Consider the following 24,394-nt stretch of genomic DNA (forward strand, 5'->3'; position numbering starts at 1 on the left):
GTGTACCGTGTCACAGTCAGCAGTAGGTACATTTCTAGTTTTGTAGGAAAGAATAATTAGGTTTATGTACTAGTAATTTGAACCGTGTCACAGTCGGCAGTAGGCACATTTCTATTCGTTTTTGTCAGATGTAGTGCTGGGAACCATGTTGAATTTAATTTAAGCCCGTCGTCTTTGTTTATATTATTTGGATGTCTGTGTATTTCAATTGCCTCTTTTATTATTCGTGCACTATAATGACTAGGTTTATGTAGAATTTTTGGTTCAAAGGCGAAAAAATGACCTGTGTCTATAAAGTGTTCCGCTATTGCGGATTTGTCTGGATGCCCAAGTTTACACGCTCTTTTGTGTTCGTCAATTCTCTTCTTTGCTGTGCGCCCTGTTTGTCCAATATACACTTTATCATATCCTTGGCAACTTAGTTTGTACACGGCTTCAGTTTCCAGAGGATTTTTATGTTTTGGGTTTACTAAATGGTCTTTTATTTTTCCCACAGTCCCAAACGTTGTTGCAATATTTTGTTTCTTCAGCACTTTGGCTATCCTGTCAGTTACATTCTGTACATATGGTAGGTATGCAGTCCCTCTGGTAATATCTTCTTCCTTGTTCTTCTTTGTCCCTTGCGATTTAATAATGTTGTCAATTTGTTTCTTCTTACATCCATTATGCTCCAATCCATCTGAAATTTTGTTGCAAATTACTAGTACATAAACACATACATTTCTCTATAAAACACACAGTTTTCCCTGAAGATGGCTCCTGCAATGGTAGCCGAAACGTCGGATCAAATCCAACATACACGGTATCACCCAAAAAAGATACATAATATTGATAACAGTGACCGTGAAAACCTTCGCACCTATTTCACATTGTAATATGTTTGTAAACATATGAACCCCTAATGAAATAAATAAAATCTATTCTAAAACATATATTATAACTGAAATGATTACGAAGAATACAAAGCACAAATTGAAAATGTAATTAAGTAGAATGAAATAAAAATGATAACAATAATAAAACACGAGTGACAATTGAAATTGAGTACAAACATGATTCATGATTAAATTCAGTTACGCTTGCAACAAAGAAATTTGATGTCCGGATCTATCTTAGTTCATTTCAGTCTTAGGTCCCCTATATTAGTTATATGCAATCGATTTAATTTTTTAATGGGTAAATCGCGCATGGCGCTAAAACCACATTTCACCAAATAAGATAAGGGAAAGAGTAATAATAATTTTCTGGCATGCAAAGTAATATTAGGATATTTTACGTTAGTTTCTTCGCAAATCCGTGCCATTATTCCTACATCCTGCACAGTTTCTGTGTTTTCAGATAATTATTGAAATTGTAACGGGTTTCATTCTATTTTAAAAACAATTCGGCGTATATTTCAATTTTGTGCATCTCAGACATTTTTTCGTATGACCGATGAGTATTCCCCTTTATATGTGGAATGCCGACGTGTCTCACCTCTGAAGCGTGGTGCCCCCCCTCTGAGGCGTTATGCCCCACGCGGGAAACACTGCCCTAGAGAATGAATTATTCGAAGATTTTTGCTTCATATAATGGCCACACTGATGATTTAACGTCAAATGGTGTAAAAACTGCTTCAAAAACGGCAGTGAAACTAATACGGTTTGGTCATTTTAACCTAATTAAGTGTTTTGGATAATGCTTAAGGTCGCAATAATGTGCTAAATGAAAATCATCATGTTTGATTTCACGTGTTCATATTTTTTGTCGTTTAATCATAAATATCCCAAAATTAACAAAGATAGAGAAGATTCGTAATTGCAACCCTGGGGAGGGAAATTTTTATTTAGAACATTAATTGAATTTACCAGCCGTTCCGCATATTCTCTCAAAGACGAGAATTTCACAAATTAAAAAATCGGCAAATGGAAGAATGAAAATATTGATATTCAAACATAGGCACAATGGTGACTATAACACAGTGCTTAAAGTGGCCACTTACACCATTGCTTGACCTACTTTTTGTTCAGAAAGATTTAAAATATTTAGCGTTTGTTTTTTTTCGGCTTTGACAAAAGAGCAGCCATGTTTGGAATCAATTCGGCATATTTAATTTACTTACTTTTAGTTATTTTACTCTGAAATATTCTTCGTCTCCGTTATATTGTGGTAAACTGAACACGCGTTAACAAATCTTATTTGGAAAGATTTAAAATATTTGATGATAGTTTATTCATAAGCCTTGACAAATGAATAATCATGTTCTAAAACTGATTAGCATATTAAATATATTTTTCTTAAACGTTCTATAACTCTATTTTAATATTCAAATTAAAATCAGGTGTATTTATTTGGCTTTATAAACTACAGACGATAATATATTTATAAACTACATGCCCCGTTTTTTCCGATAAAAAAATACATGGAAAAGAAGAGAATAGAAAGACAGGGGACAATTAAGCCGCCAAAAGTGATGTCAAAGAGTGATTTATTATTCCGCCGCCAGGGAAACTCCCTGGCGGAAAAAACCAATTCTAATATTGTTGTCTTTAGTGATGCGCGATAAGTGGAAATTATTGAATAAAATTAATACTAATTATTAATCGGTTTTGAGAATATTCGATTGATTTATTAAATGTCTGATATGTGTAAAACAATATAGGTTTTTATTATAATTATTTAAATCCAGTAATCTTAAAAACAAAATAAAAAGGAATACTTAACCAAATCTCGAGGCTTACCCATTTCTTATCGATGTTTTTTTTAAATGATTTTCCAATTCTTTTCAGGAGTGTCTCTACAAAAGAAATAAAAAGAAAATCGGTAATTTTTATGTAATTATGAACTGGCAATCTCAGGTTCACAGATGATACAGTCCTATTTGCTAAAGATAAAAAATAACTTAAAAACATGATAAACGAAGTTAATACAGCATCCTTGAAAATTAAAATGACTGACCTGGCTTGAAAATGAATGTTTCAAAAACTAAAGTAATAAGTAATGCAAACCAATCATGCAACATCTTAGTAAATTGACAAATCATTGAAAAGGTTGATAGTTATATATACTTAGGACACGAAATAAACCTCGGGAAAGATAATCAAGAGGTAGAAATAGAAAGTAGGCGAGGTCTAGCATAGGCTGCCTTTGGTAAGCTATCATACATCCTGAAATCTCCAAAGTATTCACATTACTTAAAGAAGAAACTTTTTGATGCTTGTGTTCTCCCTATACTGACATACGGCTGTGAAACTTTTGTGTTCACGAAAAAAAATTTACACAAATTAACAGTGACACGGAGCCATGAAAAGGAGAATGCTGGGTATTTCGTTGAGAGACAGAAAAACCAATACACGGATAAGAGCAAGAACAAAGGTCACGAATGTGGTCCATAGGGCTGCCAACCAGTAATGAAGCTGGGCTGGTCATATAGCCAGAACCACAGACTTAAGATGGGCCAAAAAAGTCCTGGAATGGTGACCCAGAACGGGTAGAAGAAGTGTCGGCAGGCCTCAGACAAGGTGGTCTGATGACATAAGACGAGTTGCAGGAAGTGGTTAGATGCGGTTGGCTCAGGATAGGGAAATATGTAGACTAAAAGGGGAGGCCTATGTTCACCATTGGACAAGAGACGGCTGATGATGATGATGATAAACTTTTTTATTTTTTATTTATTTGTTTATATGCGGCATTTATAGTATTTTCGTGTCATTGAGAGTATATGTGGTGGCAGAAAAGTTTAATGAATAGGTGTTTTAGCATTGTTTTTCCGTCACTCTTACGCAAATGACTCCCCGATACTGTGCGTAAAAGACAACTGGGGTGGTATTCCAATCGCGCTTGCGGCCGTATCATCTCGTACATTTACGAGAAAATTAGTTTTCTCGTGTCTCGGACTAAAATCGAAAAAAAGACGTTTAGTGAAACGACTGTGGTCCCGTTTTTCGCACCCCAAACTAAACCGATTTGGCTGTTTTTTTAAGGAAGATTATCGAAATGAAATTATCGGTGTTTTATACCGTACGCCTGAAGATGAAAAATAAAGCTGGGCTTCCAAACTTTTGCTTTTGTAAAGTTAGAGAGCCGAGACCTTAATAGATTCCATGAGATTCTTTTAACTTGCCATTTCTGGAGCAACTGGCTATTTTTATTAAAAAATATATTTTTATATGATCATCCCACTTGAATAACATTTCTAACAATTGAATAATTCGGTTATTAAAACAGTCGAATTATTCGATAATCGCACCACTAAGCCCCTTCGTATGGAAAGGTGGCAAAATCAATCTTGCGCGTACAATAAAATTTCAATCGACGCGTCGCACAGTGTTCCGTTTTGTACAAGCTAGACGCTAAAAATTCGATACCCACTCGTGCGATGTATTTATTCCTGCCGTGATGAAAACTTGTGTTAAATGTGATTCTTAATTTAAAAAGTCATAATCATCGTTAATCCCTTTTTAACACCTAATGGTGCGTAAAGCATTGCATTAATAAACCAATCACAGCATATCTTGGCCATTTTCGTCACATGAAGGTACGATAATCATTCTTACACTTCTATTGTGAAAACATCATTTTAAATCGATACTTACTGTCAACCATATTAGGAATCAAGCCCGAGACCTCTTACATGGTATTTATGAACACTGGCAATATTAAATCCTTGATCCAAATATACCAACCTAACAAGGCACCAAGCGCGGTGAAACGGAAACTCAAACCAACTCTCTCCGATCAACACTAGTAACGCTCGACCGACACGACACAGCTAACGACATTAATTGTAAATTCAATTAATAAACTGATGCCGTGTGTTTGGAAGTCTGAAAAACCGAGAGCTTTGAAAAAAAGAATTGCGATTTGGTTGACAAATATGGTTGACAAACATTATTTTCGTGGATGTTAATTAAGTTTTGTCGGCCTCGTAGTATAATGGTTAGCACAATTGCTTACCATACAAGAGGTCTCGGGTTCGATTCCGGACATGGTTGATATGAAATATTTATTTAAATGGGTGTTTTACACTAAAAATATTTCATAGTCCCTGGACTGGTACCAGAAGCGTGAGATTGATCATCTTACCTTCGCTAACGATCTGGTGTTAACTCTTTTTTTATTCAAATATACCGACTTAATTTATATATTTTGTATGCTGACATACATATATGTACATGTAGGTATATTTTTCTATTTCTTTTTATACCCATATTTTTTTTGTGTTTTTGAAGTACAAATTCCAACCATAGACGTAATAATTGGTTCTTACATAAAGCGTACAAAAAACGATTTAACCATAGAAATTGAACGTTACCGCCATCTTGGAGGTATTTGATGGTGGAATGAAATTCGTAAGATTTTGAATGGAGATTCCGGAGCATCACGATTTTTACATTTTTTATTAGGTTTCAAATTTAAATCCATTCACTCTAAAAGTTTTTTATTTATTTATTTGGTAATAACCACAAACACAGATAGCTCTTTTTTATATTTACCCAGTGGTACATAGGCCACTAAATGGTTCTCCAATTGACAGCGTATCAGTATCAATATTGTTGCATGGGAGGTAAGATGATCAGTCAGATAAGGTAAAATAAAATATTGTTTAGAAGAACCACCTTTAAAACCAGTATTTCACATAACCCCCGCTAGAAATTGAACTCGAGACCTCAAGCGCGGTTGGCAGACACGCCTACCACTATGCTAGGAGGCGGACGTATCTCTACTCGATTCCTTTTTTCAGAATTTTAACCTGAGAGTAGCCATCGTGTCTAAAACACTCGTCCAGAATTCTGGTTCTATTTCACTCACATACCTGTATTCTTCACCTGCCCGGAGACAGAAACTGATTTTACTTTATCTTTTACTATTATAAAAATAACAAAAAAACTATAACTATCTTTGTGTAAATGCCTAGCTAATAAAATGTAAGAAATAAATAATCGTTATTATACAAATTTAAAGTATATATATATGTGCCAAGAATACATTTTATTATTACTGTTATTTTGTCTGCAAACATTTGGACAAACTCAAAATATTGCTCTAAATATGTGGTTAATCATTATATTTAAATTTATATATCAAGGTATACTAAACTAACTACTATACCTTGATAAAGAAGCTTGTGTAGTTTTGAAACCGGTCTGTAGAAAAATAAAAAAAAAACGATTAAAACCGGAGTCGTTTTATATTTATTTTATTCATATTTTTCATTTTAATAGAGATTGCACGTTTACGTTTGCTTTTAGTATCCATATTTCTTATGTATCAACTCACTGCCTCCACCTACCATGGAATCACTTCTCTACAATACCGCAGAGCCTGTGCGGACCATCTACTGCTTCAAAAAATTATGACAGGAATAGTTGACTGTGCAGAACTACTTAATTTAATAACAATACATAAGCCAGCCAGGATTCGTAGACGATACCACCTGTTTCATGTACCAATAAGTAAAACATCGTATGTTAAAAATGCTTTTTTTCGTAGGACTTTTTTTCATTGTACAATACAAAATTTAAAGACAGACTACACAAACATCACTCTGTCACATTTAAAATTTGCACTAAAAATGCATTATGTAACTTAGTAGACATTATAATAATAAAAATGTACATCTTCCTTCCCCTACTTATCCTCTCTTCAAGCATCCTTGTCCTAATCCCGCCCAATTTACAATAACTAACTGTTCTTAAAAAAAAAAACTTTGATTATTGAAAAATATTTACGAGTACATGAAAATAACATTTTTATAAGGATAAAATCATACGTATTTACAATATTTGAGTTTGTCCAAATGTTCGTAGACAAAAGACTGGATTTCACCCCCTCGGGAGTCATTAAGATTAACAAATTACAACAGGGATGGAGAATAGCTTAAATAAGGGAATATGGAAGTCAAGGCATTTACAGGGCTTATGACCTGTCATTGGCTGGTTTAAGTGGCCACTTTACACGCTGTGTAACATTCACCATTTTGCCTATGTTTGAACATCCCTTCCATTTGTTGATTTTAGTGAAGTTAAAGAGCGGAAACCTATATTGTTGTGAAGAGATTCATCTGACTGAATTATTTCCCATACTAGGCAACGCCTGAAAACAATTTTTCAATTTTAAAACTTCTTCTGGGACCAGTTGGTTTCATTACACATAACATAGGCAAAATGGTGAATGTTACACAGTGTGTAAAGTGGCCACATAAACCAGCCAATGACAGATCATAAGCCCTGTAAATGCCTTGACTTCCATATCCCCTTATTTAAGGTATTCTGCATCCCTGTTGTAATTTGTTAATCATACGTATTTATTTAATATGTAATATATTTTCTTTACTAACTTTGTATACTATGTGGAAATCTGTTATTAGTTCTGAGTTTATACACTATATCTGTTTGTTTACTAAAAATATGTATGTAGAACTGTTGATTTCCCAAATAAAATAAAATATACCCATTCTAGTACAAACTTTGTTAAAATGTTTCTTTTTTTGTAGGGCAAGTGACAGATCTCCGTTCGATGGATCGTGTTGTTCAGGGTACCAGCAAGTAGACTCCAGTTCTCCAACTTCTCCCGATGCTGAAGAGGTTTCTCAAGTAAGTAAACTCGGCAAAGTGTCCCATAGTGATCACAGCAAGCGGATTCTTAGTATAAAAAAAGTTATTATTGAAAGTTAACTTAAATTGTGTCTGTTTTTTTATTATTTAAAAATGAGCACCAAAAATTAAACAAAATGGTAATCTGTATTTTGAGTATGTTCAAATGTTTGCAGTCGGGCTAGATTTCCTCCCGAGGGAGTCAATCAGATCTAAATTTGTTGCAACAGAGAATAACCCTTTTAATACCCTTTCACCGCTCTATTTTTCTTGCCTCCTCTTTCGCAGTAGTAGCTGCTTGATTATGGAATAATCTACCCACTAATGTTAGAGACGATAATGAAATGCAACTATCTACATACTTAAGTGGTTCCATTATCCTTCTTCTTTTCTTCCCATCCCCTCTCCTCTCTTCATAGTAAAGTGTTATTTTTTTATATTTTTAATTTTCTAAATCTTTGTTTTTAATTTTGTATAAAATCGTTAGATTTAATATGTCCATGTACTTGTAATTTTCTCAAACTAAACGGTTTGATTAAGTAGAAAGAGATTGCCATAAGGCAATATGCCCGCCCGTTATATGTATATAAATTGTATTTGTTTATAAAGTGTTGAATAAATAAATAAATAAGGACATGCCATAAGCCATGTATTCTCCATCCCTGTTGTAATTTGTTAGTCAAAATTTTTATGAATAATTGTCTTTAAAAAAACACTATAATAGGCTTGTTTTCGCGTATTTAGTATATCAATTTTCGGAAACAGAGTTTCATGTTTGCATGAAAAAACGGATAAAATCTATTTGATCGGTACACGATCAGTAATCAGTAATTTCCCATCACTATTGACATTAGTTTGGAAGCTGTCATTTTAATCGAGCTTTTTTTTGAGGACTTTAAAAATTATTACAATAAAAGTACTTTATAGTTTTATTCCACTTTTATTTATAATTTTTCAATACATTTTTTACCAGTGACCGGATTTCGTCGTGACTGATATCGTCAGACTGGTGGAAACCCGGTCACTGGTAAACAATTCATAAAAAAAATATTAATAATAGTGGAACAAAACTATAAAGTATTTTTATTATTATAATTAAAATGCAGCTCCACCAAGAAATGTCAGTAGAAAAACTCAATATATTATAATATAATATTATAAAAATCAATTGAAATACCTACCCTTGTAATTTTTTCGTGGCGCGTTGATTTTTACGATCGTATGTAACGCGCGAAATGCTTTTATAGGTACAATATATAAACAGTCCTCAAATACAAACAGGGAATAAATATTTACACGATCACGACCGCGACCGTAGTAAACACAACACAACACACTATGTATTCGAAATATCGCATTCGCCGAATGAAACTCTATATTCTAACTTCCAACACAAACATCGGTTCGCATTGTAACTTGTTACTCACAAGTTGAAAGGTAACACAGCGAATCAATTGTATACAGAGTAAAGAGAAGTATCTGAAGATATTACATGTCTATTTATCGATCGACCAGGGGTGCTATTCCGAATCGCTCTCGGGGCACGAAAAAACAGTTCTTCATTGAGATTAGGTAATAAGGTACTTGTTTATTTATTTATGCTTTATTAAGTTACTTTATAACATCTTAAGACCTAATTTCTCAATAACATTTTTTTAAAAATTCATTTTTAATATTTCAATATTTTCTATTTCCTTTATTTCTTCAGGTAACTCATTATACAGCTTCAATCCCTTTCCCAATCCCTTCAATCCCATCTTATCTTTTTTTTACTCTTTGTTTCATATGTATGACATTGTTGGTTAAATTTTATTATTGTGTTTATTTTATTCATCCCCTTAATTATTTTATGTATAAAAATTTACACATTATATTTAATTTGTTGCTTTGCTGTGAGCAAGCCAATTTCTTTGTGCATTCTTTCTATATTAGAATATATATTTCATTTAAGTAATATCCTCATTGCCTTATTTTAAAGAATTTGTATATTTTGAATTTCTCCTTCATTACATAAAAAAAGAATGTAAGAACAGTAATTTATGTGTGGACATATTCTTGTTTTATATATAAGAACACTACTTTTTAAATCTTTTTCTTTTCGTAATCTTCCCATAAATGAATTTTCTTTTGAAATTTTTTTTGTTACATATTGAGTATGTTTTTAAAAATATTAAATGTCTATCCAATTAGACCCCGAGATACAGTGATTACAGATATTTCGCCCACATAATTTATATTTGAATTATCAATATTGATTTTGTAACTCTGGGGTATTATTTTTTTCGCAATATTCATATATTTTGTTTTTGATATATTTAATTTCAATTTATTTACTTTAATCGTAATTAATTTTATTTATCACTGTATCATAATTATCTCCGGATATGTAAACTAGTGTATCATCTGCAAAAAATTTGGACTTTACAATATTTTAGAGATTTACCGACATTTATGTATATGATAAACAATTGAATTCCAAAACTAAAAAATATTAATATTCAAAGGACAACTCGGCAAACCTACCAATACTGTGGCAACAATACTTCGACATCATATGGTAAAAATGAGTCATCAATAGACTTCACACTCTGGGCAATGAGTACCAAGACGTTGGCGACTCATTGCACAAGAAATTTAGTGCATATAGAACGGCTCTTGTCCTGTATTTCATTGGTAATAGTTTACGATAACTATTTGTTACTATTGTTAAAAATTGTTTAAACTTCTTTATTGTTTTTTTTTCTTCTTTTTTGTTTCTTTTCTTGAATTTGTTTATAAGTAAAAAATATTTGGTGCGAAGGTTTTCACGGTCACTGTTATAAATATTATGTATCTTTTTTGGTAACTAGTAATTATAGTGCACGAATAATAAAAGAGGCAATTGAAATACACAGACATCCAGATAATATAAACAATGACGACGGGCTTAAATTAAATTCAACATGGTTCCCAGCACTACATATGACAAAAACGAATAGATATGTGCCTACTGCCGGCTGCGACACAGTACAAATTACTAGTACATAAACATAATTATTCTTTCCTACAAAACTAGAAATGTGCCTACTGCTGACTGTGACACGGTACAAATTACTAGTACATAAACACATACATTTCTTTATAAAACACACAGTTTTCCCTGAAGATGGCTCCTGCAATGGTAGCCGAAACGTCGGATCAAATCCAACATACACGGTATTACCCAAAAAAGATACATAATATTAAAAAAATATTTGTCTACATATTTTTTTATCGTTTAATGTTATTTAAATTTGTTTTCTTAGTTTTTTTTTTAACTGATTCAATGTATTTCTAATACCAAATTATAGTTTTTTATCGATAATTGTATAACTGGTAATATTTTTTTTATATAGTTTTTCTTTTTTAGACTTTCTTAATTTGTTAATTAATAATATTGTTTTAAATGCTCTGTATTACTCATAAATATACTTACATGTATGTATATTTAATTGTATTTGTAACTAATATGGGAAAGGCTCTAAGTGCCATTTATTTCAATAATATAAAATTAAATTAAATATTGAATTTAAGTAGGTACCTAGGTAGTTGTTTACGCTTAAGTTCTAAAAAATAAAACAATTTAAGTTTAGAATTATTTTTGCAAAAGTCAAACTCGGCTCTTGTCACCAACAGGGGTGCACTTTATTCATGAATGCGATTTTCAAAAATGTGTTGAATGTCTATTAATATTATTTTAGTATAACCGAAAATCCAGTTAAAAATAAATAAATGGGAAAGTGCACTGATATCTACTTTGGCAAACAAATGTTTAGCAGTTCACAATGGAGTTCTAGTGCCTCTAATGTATTCGAATGTATGTATGTACTCTAATGTATGGGAGCGTATTATGGAATTGGAAATATGATGATGAAAGTAGGTTAAATGCTGTTGAAATGCAATCTCTCAGGCGAATGTGTGGTAAAACGATGTACGATAGGTGCACAAATGTCGAGATACGTAAACTGTGTAAGGCTGAGACATGCATTATCACCAGAATCAAGAAAGGGGTGCTACGTTGGTTTAGACATGTAGAGCGAATGGACAGCGAAAGGACGGCTAAAAGGATCTACGATGCGAATGTTGATGGATGCAAAAAACGAGGAAAACCGAGAAATACATGGCACGTTCAAGTCCATCAAATACTTGAAGATGGACATGCCAAGAGTAGGAATAATCGGCGTGCGTGCATGAGAAAATGTATGAATGTAGAGGAAGCGAGGTATGTATGCAAAGACAGAGTGATATGGCGTTCTATCGTCTCTGCCTAACCCTACGGGGAAACGGCGTGATGGTTTGTTTTGTTTTGAGATATTTTTTTAATTCCCAGATTCGTTTTTACTTTTTGTAATTCAAAACTTCATTAAAACAAATTTAAAATGGCGTAGATATGCAAAATGATAATTCATCTTTCTGGAAGGGAATTGAGGATAAAATTTTAATGGCTAATTTTCTTCCTTGGCAAATATAAATAATTCCCTCCAGTGGGGACGCGGAATCATTTTTAATCCAAGAAGCAATTATTATTTTAAACTAATTTCTTTTTAATAAGGAAATCCGAGAATTTCGCTTCCGAACATAACTTGATTCTTCAAATAACAATATTCTTTGCGTTTTTCTTTAATGGCTAAACAAATATTCCGAATTGAGGACTGTTTTCACAAAGCGAAATATCTACAAAAAACCGAATTGTATTTTTTGACGAAAATCGATCCTTCCCCATAAAATTATAGCAAAACGATATGTGAGCAAGGTTGTAGTCGTATTTTTTCATTTTATTTATTTATTTATTCATACAAATACGTACATGTTACAAAAAAAATACAATATTAACGTATCCCAAAATCTATGGCCCTGTTTTGAGTTGGGATACAACATAATGGAAAGTGGAAGCACGCTTTAGTTCCGATGTATACAAACACTACGGCGAAGACGCCAAATAAAGCTTTTTTAAAATGCGGAAAAATGGTTGAACGTTTTGAAACGAGATGTGTTAGGAATAGTATTTTATATGTAATGTTGTGTCAAAGTCACGTTACTTCTCTTTTGCATTCAATGTACGCAAAACAATATACTTAAAGTACATTCAAATAACACAATTATTTAAATGAATACATTCTAGAGCAAACATAAAATATTTCCTCACCTTGCGGCCTTTACATTTCCATACTCGGAACTTAAAAAGTTAGTTGATGATGAGAAAAAAATACCCATCATGATTATATTTATTTTGAGCAAGTCGTCGGATTTTCCTTGAAAAAAACCAATGTCAGTCATAATGCAATGGAAGTTTATAAATGAAAACTTATAAAGAAATCAAACGAAAAGACGAAATTTAACTATAAAAACAAATAAAAAGCTACAAGCCTCCGTAGATCTCCGTAAAGGATTTGAGTGAACGTAGAATTCGTAAGTCACGCGTGACATCATCAACCTTTTGGACAATTACGGGCCGTTTTATTTTTATCAAACTTTAAAAGCGAAATTATAAATGAAAACATTAGTTTCAGATGCTAATAGTAAAGTGCTCGCAATCATAGAAATATTCTTTAAATACTCAGAACTCCTATTTGGTCTCCATTTTACAGGACTTATATTGACCATATCGAGTCTGTCCAACACCCTTCTCTAAGAAAAATGGGATGTTTGCTCGGATTACAAAGGGGTAATTATTCCTATTTTGAAATAGAGAAATCTCTTAATCTGTCTTCATTGGAGAGACGTAGAACTGAGATGGACCTTATATGCATTTTCAAAATACTTAATGCTTTAAGTGATGTCCCATCTCTGTTGCAATCAATTTCTTTTCATGTTCCCAACCGTGTCACCAGAAGTCAAAATCTGCTATTTCTTCAATCTTCGAAGAGCAACATTTGATATTATGCCCCATGTCCAGAATTTGTAGATTAGTCAATTCATCACACGACTTGGAATTCTTAGGGATAGATCTTCCGGCTTTTCGTAGATCTCTTCGCGACTAAAACTGTGTGGGATGAAGTTGGATTAGCATGGTTTAGCTCAAAGTATTGTGTCTTTCGTTTTTATGAATATGTTGTATACCATCATTGTATTGCTCTAGTCTGTCCTTGCTACATAGTTTTATGTTCTTTTTGATCAGTTTCTTGTATTTATGTTTCTTCATGTAACTGTTGTAATTGGCTTAGGCCGTATATATAATAATAAATAAAAAAATACATTTAAAATCATATCCCCAGTTTATGATTAAACCCTATTATCTTTAGTATCGAATTGTCTCGAAGTCTAGTCTTCGAGTCTCGTCTTAGTCCGACTGGAAGCCGTACCTATAATACATCAATTAAACACTCATTCATCGTTATTTATTTATTTATATATACGCCCAGTGGGCATTTTTATGGGCACATTTATTCATAGACAATTGTTATAAAAAAATTAGAAAGACTCAATGGTTTATAGTAGACTTTGTGGGAGTGGAAGCGGGAGAGAGGTGTTTATAATTGAATTTGATTCAGTGATCGTTTGAAAGAAGACAACTTGTTATCAAAGAAATCAAGACTGGTATGTTTGTTGGCAGACCTAAGAATTCTGGGGATAGGGGAATGAAAACCATAGTTAGTTCTATGGTTATCGGTATGGAAGAGCAAGTTTTGTCTGAAGTTTCTAGTTGGGATATTTAATTTTATTGAGCTCAGTAGTTCAGGCGCATCAAAGAGTGAGTTGAGAATTTTAAATAGGACTAGAAGGTCGGATTTATTTCGACGGTCTTGAAGAGAAGATATATTCAAGGTAGTTTTTAACTCATTATACGTATATAGGTCTCTGGATAAGCCCAACCTCCAACCTATCTTTCTCAAAAATCGATGTTGAACTGATTCAATATTCTTGATGTGAACATCATAATATGGAGACCAGATCAGAATAGAGGAATACTCTAGGTGTGGGCGAACTAGGGAACAGAAAAGAGTTTTAGGGTATTGATATTTTTGAAGTCAGCTGTGCTTCTGTTAATAAACCCAAGAAGTTTTAAGGATTTGTTGATAACATGTTCAATATGAATTGTAAAAGAAAGTTTAGTGTCAAGCTTAATACCCAAATCTCCTATAATAGACACAGATGATAATATTTCATCGTTCAGTGAGTAGTTGTATATGATTGGATTTTCCAGACGAAAAAATCTTATAACCTTGCACTTACTTAAGATGAGATGTAGATTATTGGATGAGCACCAGGTGCTAAAAGACAATAAGTCAGATTGTAGTAGTGAACAATCGGAAGGGCGGTCAATCTGTTTGAGAATTTTAGTGTCATCAGCAAACAGCCAAATTGATGAAAGAAGAAAAGCATTTTTTATATCATTGATGAACAGATTGAATAGCAAAGGAGCAAGGTAAGCACCCTGTTGTACACCCGAAGATACATTAATGCTGTTTGAGATGGAATTATTTACCCTTACAAACTGTTTCCTTTCACTGAGATATGACTTTTAAAATAATAACAATGGATCACGAATTCCAAACGAAGACAGTTTGGTCAACAGTATTTGGTGATCGACCTTGTCAAAAGTTATTAATTCATCATCATAATCATCACATGACGCATCATTTTCGCCATCACCTTATAAAAAAAATATTATTGTTTCAGATTCCAAAATACAGAGTCGTCCTTCTGGGAGACTCGGGAGTGGGGAAAACAGCTTTAGTGTCACAGTTTATGACTTCGGAATATATGAATACTTATGACGCAAGTTTAGGTAAGTCAAAATACTTCTTAACCGTACTTTAAGTATGTTTTATCCAACAAATCTTATAACATAAGCATTCTTTGCTAATGCAACATTCATAAGTTGAGGAGACACACACAACAATGTGCGTAACGGTGTATCTGTATAATGTATGGTGTATGGGCTTCCAAAGGATAAAGTTAACAGTCGGTCATGGCGAGTTTTATTATTTCCGAAATGGTGCGTGTAATATTGGCGTCCAATGGAATAATTGGATGGGGGGGAACTTACAACAATCATATTAAACCATTAGAAACTATTCAAAAATTTATATTAAAAATAATGCTTCACAAAAATCGCACTTTTCCCTCTTTTCAATTGTTCCAAGAAGCTAAACTTTTAGATCCAAGACAAATATATTGTTTTTAATGTTTAAAATATACATTTAAGAACCAAAATTTATTTCCAAGTAATTCAAATAGATCGAGTCAAAGAAGGAATCGTGTGTTAGAAATACCACATTGTAAAACGAGGCTCGCACAGAGACATGCATATTTTATAGGCCCAAAAATTTTTAATTATTTTTTTACTAATAATATTTCGTTGATTCCAAACTTACAAAATTTTCCTTCTTTTAAAAAACATGCGCTATCCTGGATTCAAACTAAAGATATGAACTCTTTTTTATGATTTATCTTGTTGCCCGTTAAGGAATATTTTTGTGTTTTTGTAAAAAAAAAATTATTTCCTTTTTTTAATTACTATGAAAAAACCCATATTATATTTCACAGAATATTTTATTTTTTCTTTCTTATGTTTTACAAAAATATTATAACTGTCCATTATTTACTATAGGAGCAAAAATTCATTGACATTTTCCTGTATACGAACAGGCCATGCCTTTGTGGGATTTTTTGTTTACAATTTTTCTATTATTTTATTTATTTATTTTATTTTATTAGGGAAATCAACAGTTCTACATACATATTTTTAGTAAACAAACAGATATAGTGTATAAACTCAGAACTAATAACAGATTTCCACATAGTATACAAAGTTAGTAAAGAAAATATATATTACATATCAAATAAATACATACAATTTATACATGTAAAAATGTTATTTTCATGTACTCAATAATCAAAGATTTTTTAAATATTAATTTTAAGTCCTACGAAAAAAAGCATTTTTAACATACGATGTTTTACTTATTGGTACATGAAACAGGTATGTATTTCATTGATATGTAATTATGCTTTATTTTTTTAATACTCTGTTTTATTATTATGTTGATTGTAAAAAAACAGTTTTTTTTTAAATGCTTTAAAGGGTTGTTGGTTTGTTTCCATTGACCAGAGCCCCGATTACGATGGGAAATTATACAGTGGGGAGTTATCTTTGACTGTCCATAAAGAAAAATCGATATTTGTGTACGAAAATGAATATATTTGCATGGACATTTAAAGTACCTTCACCGGTAACCTATAATTGAACATGTTTAAAAGAAAAAAATATGCATATTCTGCTTTTTATACAGAAAACTTAATTTTACTTTGTAGGTAAAATTGAAGATACGTGTTAACTTCCCATTGTAATCGGGGCCCAGGACCGCGATCCTGGGCCCCGATCACAATGGGAAGATAAGGTCGTCATACCTTCACCATGACGGTATAATTAAAGATAAATTTTCCCGAACGAAAACGAAGATACACTACCGATCAAGTTTGTACTTCACGGAACACATACAAATGACAAAAAAATGGCACTGAGCAGTTTTGCTTTGATTAAAATTGATTTAATTTTAAAATCGTTCTGAGGTGGCCTGTCTTTTTCTTAAAAGCCTATTTAAAATACGAGAGAGAAATAATTATATTTTTAAGTAGAATTAAATTCTGACATAACTGTCAATTTTGAAAATAAACTGCTAGATTTAATTTTAACTACAACATACATAAAATAAATACAAGAGCATCAAATAATTTAACTTGCGAACAACCTAGGACCAACAGCAAAAGAAACAGTTTTTTGTATACAGCAATTAATTTTTACAATTCACTTTCTAATGACCTAAAAAATATACAAAACATATACGTACTTAAAAAACACCTAAAGAAAACAGTTCTTACAGCCCGTGTGACGAGTGATATGTGATGTTATTTCATCGACTTTTTAATTAAACTATTGTGTTATTATATATAATATCCCCTCATACCAGCACTTTTGCTGATTATGAATATTTCGTACAAATAAAATATGTAATGTAATGTAATATGTAAAATTTAAAAACCTTGTATTTTGTCATAAATAAATAAATCTAAAATCTAATCTAGATGCAGGGGTAATGTGGCTAGATTCTGCCCTATTAACATATGAGAGCATCTAGCCGTTAAAATTAGCCGTTTTTTTATTCTTGATGTAAAAATTTTTTTTTAGATGACGAATTTGGAGAAAAATCTGTGAGCGTCCTGCTAGATGGAGAGGAATCAGAATTAGTTTTTATTGATCATCCTTCCGTTGAAATGTCGGTAAGTTTATTTTTGAGTACATTAATGATCTTGTTAAAATTTTTAAAAAATGAAAATAAAACTTTGTTATAAGTGTTACACAACTTTATTATTTTACAAGAATACTCTACAGTCTCGGCAGAATACTCTTCTCATCGATCGATGGTTGATATAAAACTAATATGGCACATACAGAATATCGTTTACGATGTCATTATAGAATCTATGCATAAAACAAACAAATTAATAAGTTATGGAACCTAAATCAGAGTGGTTATTCCACTAATCTAAGATGTTAGTATAGTTGGAGTAATGTTTGAGTGTTTAATTACAACAGAAACCTTCAGCATACCAACGGTATTACTTTGATATTGCGCAATACTATATTCACAATCCTGCCGGCCAGACTGTCTACCACGTGACCAGTTCTTCTCTCCTTCGCCGCTAGGGGCACTGCCGGCGCGATAGCTAGTACCACGTGATCCGCAGTAATCGCGTTCACAGCGCTTCAAAACGCTTGTAATAGTATTTAGTACATTTACTAGCGGACCCGACAAACGTTGTTCTGCCAGAACGTCGGCTTGCCCGCTATTACCTTGGAAAAATACTTTTCATTGACAAGTAGGTATCTATTCCAAAACTTTGAAAGAAATTGAAAAAATAACATTTTCAGGCGTTGCCTAGTATGTAGGTGAAATAATTCAATTAGATGAATCTCACCTGCATAAATAAAGGTTTCAGCTCTTTAACTTCACAAACATCAACAGATGAAAGAATTGAAGGAATATAGATGTTCAAATATAGGCAGAATGGTGAATGTTACACAGTGTGTAAAGTGGCCACTTAAACCAGCCATTGACAGGTCATAAGCCCTGTAGATGCCTAGACTTCTATATTACCTTTTCTTAAATGTTCTTCATCTCTGTTGTAATATGTTAAAATACAATTATTTTTTTCTAAATCACTTTCGTATATTTTTGCGGTATTCGTAGTATGTGATATTTTCCTATTGACTCCCAGTTCGTTTGTACTTAACAAATGACTAGAAGAAATTATGGTCTTATCTTATTTTCATCGCCTGAAATAAAATTCCAGAGATGCGTGTTCCGGCCTTTGCCTTTGTGAGGAGAATGTGTGATAATCAGACAAGAGGGTTGCGACTATGTTTCATTTCGTATGGTCCCGGGGAGGGGCGGCAGATCTTTTCAGATTCCCTCCCCCGGGACCTTAATAACGTTTGCCTCGCTCGTGACTGCGACCCTCCCAAGCGAGGACACTAAACACTGAAGCATTACGTTGTACGGCGAAGTTTCTTGAAAATGAATGAAAAAATTATAAAAATGATTTTAATACAAACGAGCTACTCTGAACGACGTCACAAGTTTATCCTAATCAACCGATAATAGAGAGAACGTGTGACGTCACAAACGGATTAGTTTTCAGAATACTTGCATAACAAACCTATTGAAAAATCCTTTTGAACCTTTTCAACGATGTTGAATGGTAATTATATTTATTTATTCATGCATTTCATAATATATACAGTTTTTTGTTCACTTTGCCCAGCTGTATGAAACAGTACTTATGATTTTCTTGTTGTATTACTGTAGAATATTTTAATTTTTAAACTTTCTACTGAATATGTTGTATAATTTTAAGGTTATTTTTTTAAAATACAAATCTTGTATAATTTTTAGGTTTTATTTTTTTTTATAAATCTTGGGCATAAGGAAATTTATGTTTTAAAAAAAAAATATTAAGCCAAATATGTTAGTATTATAAATGTTTGTAAAATGCAGATTTGCCGTTTATGTTAATAAAATAAATAAATTAAGGTACACTTTTGGTCTTGGGAAATATGACCACATTTCTGATTATTGTAGGCAACTGAAATGGCTCAAAATTAGACAGCGGAGAGACTATCAATCCCTCTCACTTCTGTTCAATGTACTTCATAGTCCTAACGCCTATATACCTGGGTGAAAATTTTCAACGCTTATCAGTTCATTGTTTACCTCTTCGTTCTAATTCTCAAGGCACTCTCTTAATACCCATACACAATTCCTCTTTCTTCTCTAACACATGCGGTTCGACTGGAATCATCTCCCATCCACCATCAAAGATGTTATCTCTAAACATTATCTCTGTTTAAATCACGTCTGAAGAAACATCTCCTTTCTCTTCCTTAATCTCTCCTCCTTTCCTTTTTCCTCTTTCCTCTTTTTTCCTTTTTCCCATTGAGTAATAGTTTTGATTTAAGGTAATTTATAAACAAATACGTTTATTTCTATTTTTATATATCTTTAGCTTTTTAATCTTTATTTTCTATTGAATTTGTTGTGCAACTCAAAATATAAAAAGAAAACTATTATTTTATTGGTTGGTTGGAAGATATTGTCATTTGGCAATAAGCCCGCCGATGTAAAAATAACATTATGTACAAAAAGTTAAATAAAATAAAATAAGATACATAATAATGTATTTTGGCTTAGTTTGATGGTCTATTAACAAATAATATAAAAAAAACACTGAACCTTGTCCGTTATCTTAAATAGCGTTTAATTAGTTTTCATGTAAATTAATAACGATTATTTATTTATTTAACAATACAGGTAAACGTCGTTTTGCGCCGGTTCGATTTACGCCGATTTACAATTGCGCCGGTTGGTGCCGGCGTGGGATTCCCCGGTTCGGCCGACACCAGACGACAGTGGGGCACCGCGATTCTAATAGCAGACACACTTTTACATTTGTTTTATTCTATTACCGTGTACGCGAACCGCCTATTGTGTGTGTGAAATTGTTTCCGAGTTAGTTTTCGTTTTGTTTTTAAGAAAAAAAAGGAATGATAAATTTTTTTATTTTAAAATTATTAAAATTTAAAAAATTTTCAAATATTTGTAGTTATGCTATAATTCTGCTAGAAAAAAAGCATCAATCAAAGCAAATGAAATTGGATGTTTTTTTTTAAGTGTGAGAATTTAATTTAGTACCGACGAACTGGTGAGTTACGAGTAGTATTTATTATAAAAAATGCATTTTATTTCAAGAGATTATATATTTTTTTGTAAACGAATTTAAACTGTATTCATTAAATACATTTATATTTTATTTTAAATATATATAGGATATGTATTTAATAAGCATGTTAGATCGTTCTTAGACACGGAAACTAACCTTTTAATTATATTTGTGCTCATTTTACGTCGATTTTTTTTACGCCGGTGTCTCTCGGAACGGCGTAAAATCCCAGCGTAAAACGACGTTTATCTGTAATTGTAATCGTCGGGTTGTTTTACCTATTAAAAAAAAAAAAAAACAATTCTTACAAAACTTGAGTTTAATCATAGTGTATTATAAATTTATTCACCCCCGCTTTCAATATTCCCCATAATTAGGAAAACTTACCCTGCGTCACCCCCTCTTCCCCCCCCACCCCCCCTAAAGCCTTACCGCTCCACCCAAGTAGCTAATTACTAATCTGTATAATAACTTTAGTTTAGTGGGTGCTTACACCTGATGGAGGGTAATTAAGAATACCTGAAACTAGTTGCTTTCTAATATTGAACTCGTGTATGCTAGATATTCATTTACTTTATTTTGTTTTCTTTTACTTATATTTTATCTATATATCTTTTTTGCATCCGTTGTGTGGAGCCCACCATACATAACAAACAAAGAAAGGATTGAAAATGTTAAACGGAAATTTTTACCCAGATTATAAAAACAATAAAACGCTTTATACTTTTTTTACAGGACCTCGACTCACATGTTTTATACGTGTATGATTCATATCATTAATTGTAGTGCTTTCACACTTATAGATTACGCAGACAGGGCATAGTCTAAGCTTATAACCGAGTTACACAGTTTAAACCCGCGCTGTGCCAGCGGGTACCCTGCAAGACATCAGACCTACAGCCAATCTGCCAAACATAATGGATTTTTCACCCTTGAAAATAGACGCATTGTATCTGAATTATGTTATTTACACAAATGATTAAATAATAAAGTAGACTCCTTTAACCTACTATCCAAAATTAATTTTAATGTCCCCTTTCGCGTGACAAGAAATAAGTATTTATTCCATCTGCCAGTCTGTAGCACTAACTATGCACAACACTCTTTCCTCTATCGTTCTTGATCTAACTATAGTGTTTTTTTGTCATCTATTGATATATTTTACATGCCCCTTAATTTATTAAAAAATAAGTTAAGATTTATTATTTATTGCTGCGATACGATCTCATTTACTATTTAATGATGCACACACCTGAACACTAACTCCCACACTAATACACATAAACACACATCTACACTTACTCTCATACAAATAATTATTTATTTATTTAATCCAATATAAAATACAAATACATAGTTAGCAAAAATGTTTATACAATAGGTACGGTACATTCAATATATATATTTTTTTTATTTATGGATGTAGCCACTCCACAGGCCCACAGGCACGTTCAGGAGTGTCGGTGTATTATTTATTTTATACATAATTGTACATTCGCATCAATTGTGTAAAAATTCAAAAGAAATAAAATAAATAAAAAAATTAAACATACCTGCATCAATAAAACGAAAAAAGATTTTTAAGAAATCAAAATTATATTCTTATATATAAAACATATGTTTCAGCTTCCTGTCTATTTTTTAATCCATCACCGGCGTTGCGTTCGCCGAGAATGCGTATACGAAAAAAATGGATAAATGTTATTTTTTGTGCTTAAAAAAGTTTGTTTTTGAATGTTTACAAACAACATTTGTTTTTTTTTTTATCCTAATCAGATTACTCCATTGAATTCCTTATAATTTCTACCCATTTATTTCTTTTTGCTGAATTTTTGGTTATACTAAAATAATATCAACTAATATTCTATACATTTTTGGGAGTCGCATTCCTGATTAAAGTGCATCCCTGAGCAGAGTGTGAAAAGAATTCTTTATTTGAAAATAATAGATTATTTTATGTTTTGGAATTCAAACATAAACAAGTACTAAGGTACCTACTTAAATTCAGCATTTGAAAATGATTTATTTCAAATTCTGGAATTCAATCATAAACAAGAACCTAGCTTACCGATGAAAAGTTACAACGTCTTTTCTACGTTTATCCAAACGGTTTTTACTATGAAAAAAAATTGCAAAATTTTGTAAGTATACTTAATCAAGTTTGATCTTAAGAGGAAACGTGGTCCTACTTTTCTTCATACAAACATATTAACGTATTTTCTCTCTGAACTGTGTCACTAGAGAAATGATTTTTTACCAACAATGTTCGAACACCTATTTATCAAAATTCTCTGTCCTCACAATTTATCTAAACCAAAACACAAAAATAATAATGTAGGCGTACTGCGTACATATCTTATTTGGACTAAATACAATAATTCATTTTAAACTTTCGATTGTGTTCATTTAATCCATTTAGCAAGAACTCAAATCTAACAAAAGCAAAGCATTGCCGGGTTCGGCTCGTTATATATACGGCCTAAGCCAATTACAACAATTACATGAAGAAACATATATACAAGAAACTGAACAAAAAGAACATAAAACTATGTAGCAAAGACAAACAAGGGCAATGCAATAATGGTATACAATATATTCATAAAAATGAAAGACATAAGACTTAGAGCTAAAGCATGTCAATCCGAATTCATCCCACACTGTTTTAGTCGCGAAGAGATCTACGAAAAGCCGGAAGATCTATCCCAAAGAATTCCAAGTCGTGTGACGAATTGACTAATCTACACATTCTGGACATTGGGGCATAAAAACAAAAGTTGCTCTTGGAAGATTTAATAAATAGCAGATTTTGACTTCTGGTGACATGGTTAGGAACATGAAAAAAAAATTGATTGCAACAGAGATGGGACATTACTAAAAGCATTAAGTATTTTGAAAATGCAAATAAGGTAGTCGCTTCGCTCACGTAAAATGTTTATTTGATTACGCGTCATTCGTTGGAGTACTAACGCAATTTCAGATAATATTTGAACAAAAATCGCTTTGAAATTGGGTTACAGTGTAACCTAGAATCCTAGAATTCTAGATTATTTTGTCGAACGCGTTAAAGGAAACACGACCCTGCGGCGCGCGTTATTTACGGTCATTTTGTTTTGTATTCGACTTGATGGCTTCGGTGTAAATCAGAGAGGCAATTAATTGTAGTTCTATCCATCACTGTCGAGGGGAACTAAGTTCCATATTGTTCCATATTAACAACACGTGGGGGCCGATTCGCGAACTCCGCTGAACAAATCATTTCGGCAAGTTTTAAACAAAAAAAAAAAACGCGTCCGGGGTCGTTTACATGTTGTATTTTTTTTTTGACAATGAGAAAGTTCATTGTTTTTTCATTTTTTTTATATATCGTACTAGCGGAACCGACAGACGTTGTCCTGCCCGAACTTTGGCTTGCCTGCTACTACCTTGGAAAAATACTTTTCATTGATAAGATAACCTAGGTTCTCATTTATGATTGAATTCCAAAACTTAAAATTATTATATTTAACTGTATAGTAAATAAACACGTAGGTAGTAATGTTATTGATTATTTTTTGCATCAAAATGTCTGCCTTAACAGG

At 32.3% G+C, this 24,394-nt stretch overlaps 1 protein-coding gene across 1 annotated transcript in view; it reads left to right on the top strand.

Annotated features, from left to right (window-relative positions):
* Positions 1 to 24,394, top strand: part of LOC148274410 (uncharacterized) — a 77,116-nt gene that overhangs the window by 26,937 nt on the left and 25,785 nt on the right. The window contains exons 3-5 of the mRNA XM_088237155.1: positions 7,475 to 7,574; positions 15,213 to 15,321; positions 17,725 to 17,816. Coding sequence (XP_088093281.1) covers positions 7,475 to 7,574; positions 15,213 to 15,321; positions 17,725 to 17,816 — 301 coding nt within the window. The remainder of the gene's footprint in view (positions 1 to 7,474; positions 7,575 to 15,212; positions 15,322 to 17,724; positions 17,817 to 24,394) is intronic.

Source organism: Micrasema longulum, unplaced genomic scaffold (assembly GCF_059751315.1).
Source record: "Micrasema longulum isolate JH-2025_06_02 unplaced genomic scaffold, ASM5975131v1 h1tg001659l, whole genome shotgun sequence".
Classification (NCBI taxonomy): Eukaryota; Metazoa; Arthropoda; class Insecta; order Trichoptera; family Brachycentridae; genus Micrasema; species Micrasema longulum.